The following is a 1,891-nucleotide window of genomic DNA, read 5'->3' as shown; positions in this document are numbered from 1 at the left end:
TCCGTAAAAACCATTTCCTTTATTGATGATGAATCTCGGACAACATGAAGAATTCTCATTGAAGAACCCGCTGCTCGTAGGACAGGAATTAACCCCGTCATTACCGGGGCAGCAGCATTAAGCGTCCAAGCTGAGCGGCAGCAGTCCTCTACTCCGTATCATCACCCGTGAAGCTGAGCAGGTCCTCCGTGTCCCCCCCACCCCACGAGTCTCTCCGTCCCACGCACGGAGCGTCACTAGATGCTGCGGACTTTCCTCTTCTCGTGGAACAAGACGTGCGCTTTTACTGCAAGAGAAGAGAAAGACGACCATGAGAACTCCAGGCAGGTCAGTCGAGGGTCCGCCAGCACCGGGTTATGGAGATGGTGACCCATTTCATAGCGGGCACAACATGAAATCATCGCAGACCCCCTCCCCCAACCCGACTGATAACCATTATAGGAAGCCAACACAGTGAGTCAGCCAATCAGAGGTGGCTATTTCACCAACGACGGGCATCTGATAGGACAACTATACGACATACAGGTGACAGAGAGGATAAATACTCAAACCCACCAAAAGTAAGGACCCCCCCCCCCCCCCAATCCCATAATATTATGTACAGCAGACTGACCAATGGGGTCGTATTTCCTCAGGACTAGCTTGTCTTTCAGCTTGTTCCTCCGCGTGTTGAAGCTGTAACCAGTCCCTGCGGCGCTGAGCATCTGTACCAGGAGCACCCTGACCGCAACCACAGGAGAAACCATATATATGAGAAGCGGGGTCACTGTGTACATACCTTACTGATCCTGAGATATATACAGTATTATACTCCAGAGCTGCACTCACTATTCTGCTGGTGGAGTCACTGTGTACATACATTACTTATCCTGTACTGATCCTGAGTTACATCCTGTATTATACTGCAGAGCTGCACTCACTATTCTGCTGGTGGAGTCACTGTGTACATACATTACTTATCCTGTACTGATCCTGAGTTACATCCTGTATTATACTCCAGAGCTGCACTCACTATTCTGCTGGTGGAGTCACTGTGTACATACATTACTTATCCTGTACTGATCCTGAGTTACATCCTGTATTATACCCCAGAGCTGTACTCACTATTCTGCCGGTGGAGTCAGTGTGTATATACATTACGTATCCTGTACTGATCCTGAGTTACATCCTGTATTATACTCCAGAGCTGCACTCACTATTCTGCTGGTGGAGTCACTGTCTACATACATTACTTATCCTCTACTGCTCCTAAGTTACATCCTGTATTATACTCCAGAGCTGCACTCACTATTCTGCTGCTGGAGTCACTGTGTACATACATTACTGATCCTGTACTGATCCTGAGTTACATCCTGTATTATACTCCAGAGCTGCACTCACTATTCTGCTGGAGTCACCAGGTGTCACTTACTTGGATTTTCCTTTGGCTACTGTTGAAGACGAGACAGGAAGGAAAGAGAAGAAGAGAATGTTAATAGACAACACATAATACCCCTCCCCTCAGTCACTGACCCCCGCTCCCGGCTCCCCCGGCCTCACACTTACAGTTTACACAGGTAAGGAACATGTTTTCAGCTCCTCCAGAAGCACAAGGAGACGACCTCCATCTACTTCCGGTCCGCGGCCTTTTACTTCCGGGTCACCGACTGTCAGTGTCCGTGCTTGGTCTTCAAGAAAATGGCGGCGTACAGGGTGACTCCCGCCTCTAGTGGCTGCAGAGAGAACCGCACTGCCATGTGCAAATGCTGCGCGAGGCTTCTGCAATGACAGTATTCCCAAGCTCTGCGGTCACGTGGTTAGACTGACACACTGTGCAGGTCTTTAACCTTTAGATGACTCCATTCACCAACAGCAAGCGAAGATATTACAGAAGGCTGATACCGCGCACCGA

The 1,891-nt window shown here is 49.2% G+C and overlaps 1 protein-coding gene across 1 annotated transcript; it reads right to left on the bottom strand.

The window, feature by feature from the left end:
• Positions 1–1,664, bottom strand: MRPL33 (mitochondrial ribosomal protein L33). The gene is made up of 4 exons (XM_066594475.1): positions 1,546–1,664; positions 1,412–1,430; positions 614–720; positions 1–286 (listed from the first exon to the last, which is right to left on the bottom strand). The coding sequence occupies exons 1-4, from the start codon at positions 1,565–1,567 to the stop codon at positions 237–239; spliced, it is 198 nt and encodes a 65-aa protein (XP_066450572.1). The 5' UTR covers positions 1,568–1,664; the 3' UTR covers positions 1–236.
• Between the last annotated feature and the right edge of the window lie 227 nt (positions 1,665–1,891).

Source organism: Eleutherodactylus coqui, chromosome 3, assembly GCF_035609145.1.
Source record: "Eleutherodactylus coqui strain aEleCoq1 chromosome 3, aEleCoq1.hap1, whole genome shotgun sequence".
Taxonomy (NCBI): Eukaryota; Metazoa; Chordata; class Amphibia; order Anura; family Eleutherodactylidae; genus Eleutherodactylus; species Eleutherodactylus coqui.
Note: the sequence above shows the minus strand (reverse complement) of the source record. Positions and strands in the feature narration are given on the sequence as shown.

What these genes read in the sequence shown, in the direction of transcription:
- MRPL33 (XM_066594475.1), bottom strand. Translation starts at nt 1,567, where the DNA reads ATGTTCCTTACCTGTGTAAACT. An exon ending in GAGGAAATACGACCCCATTG is followed by an intron (nt 287 to 613) that starts GTCAGTCTGCTG and finishes CTTCTCTTGCAG; the next exon opens with TAAAAGCGCACGTCTTGTTC.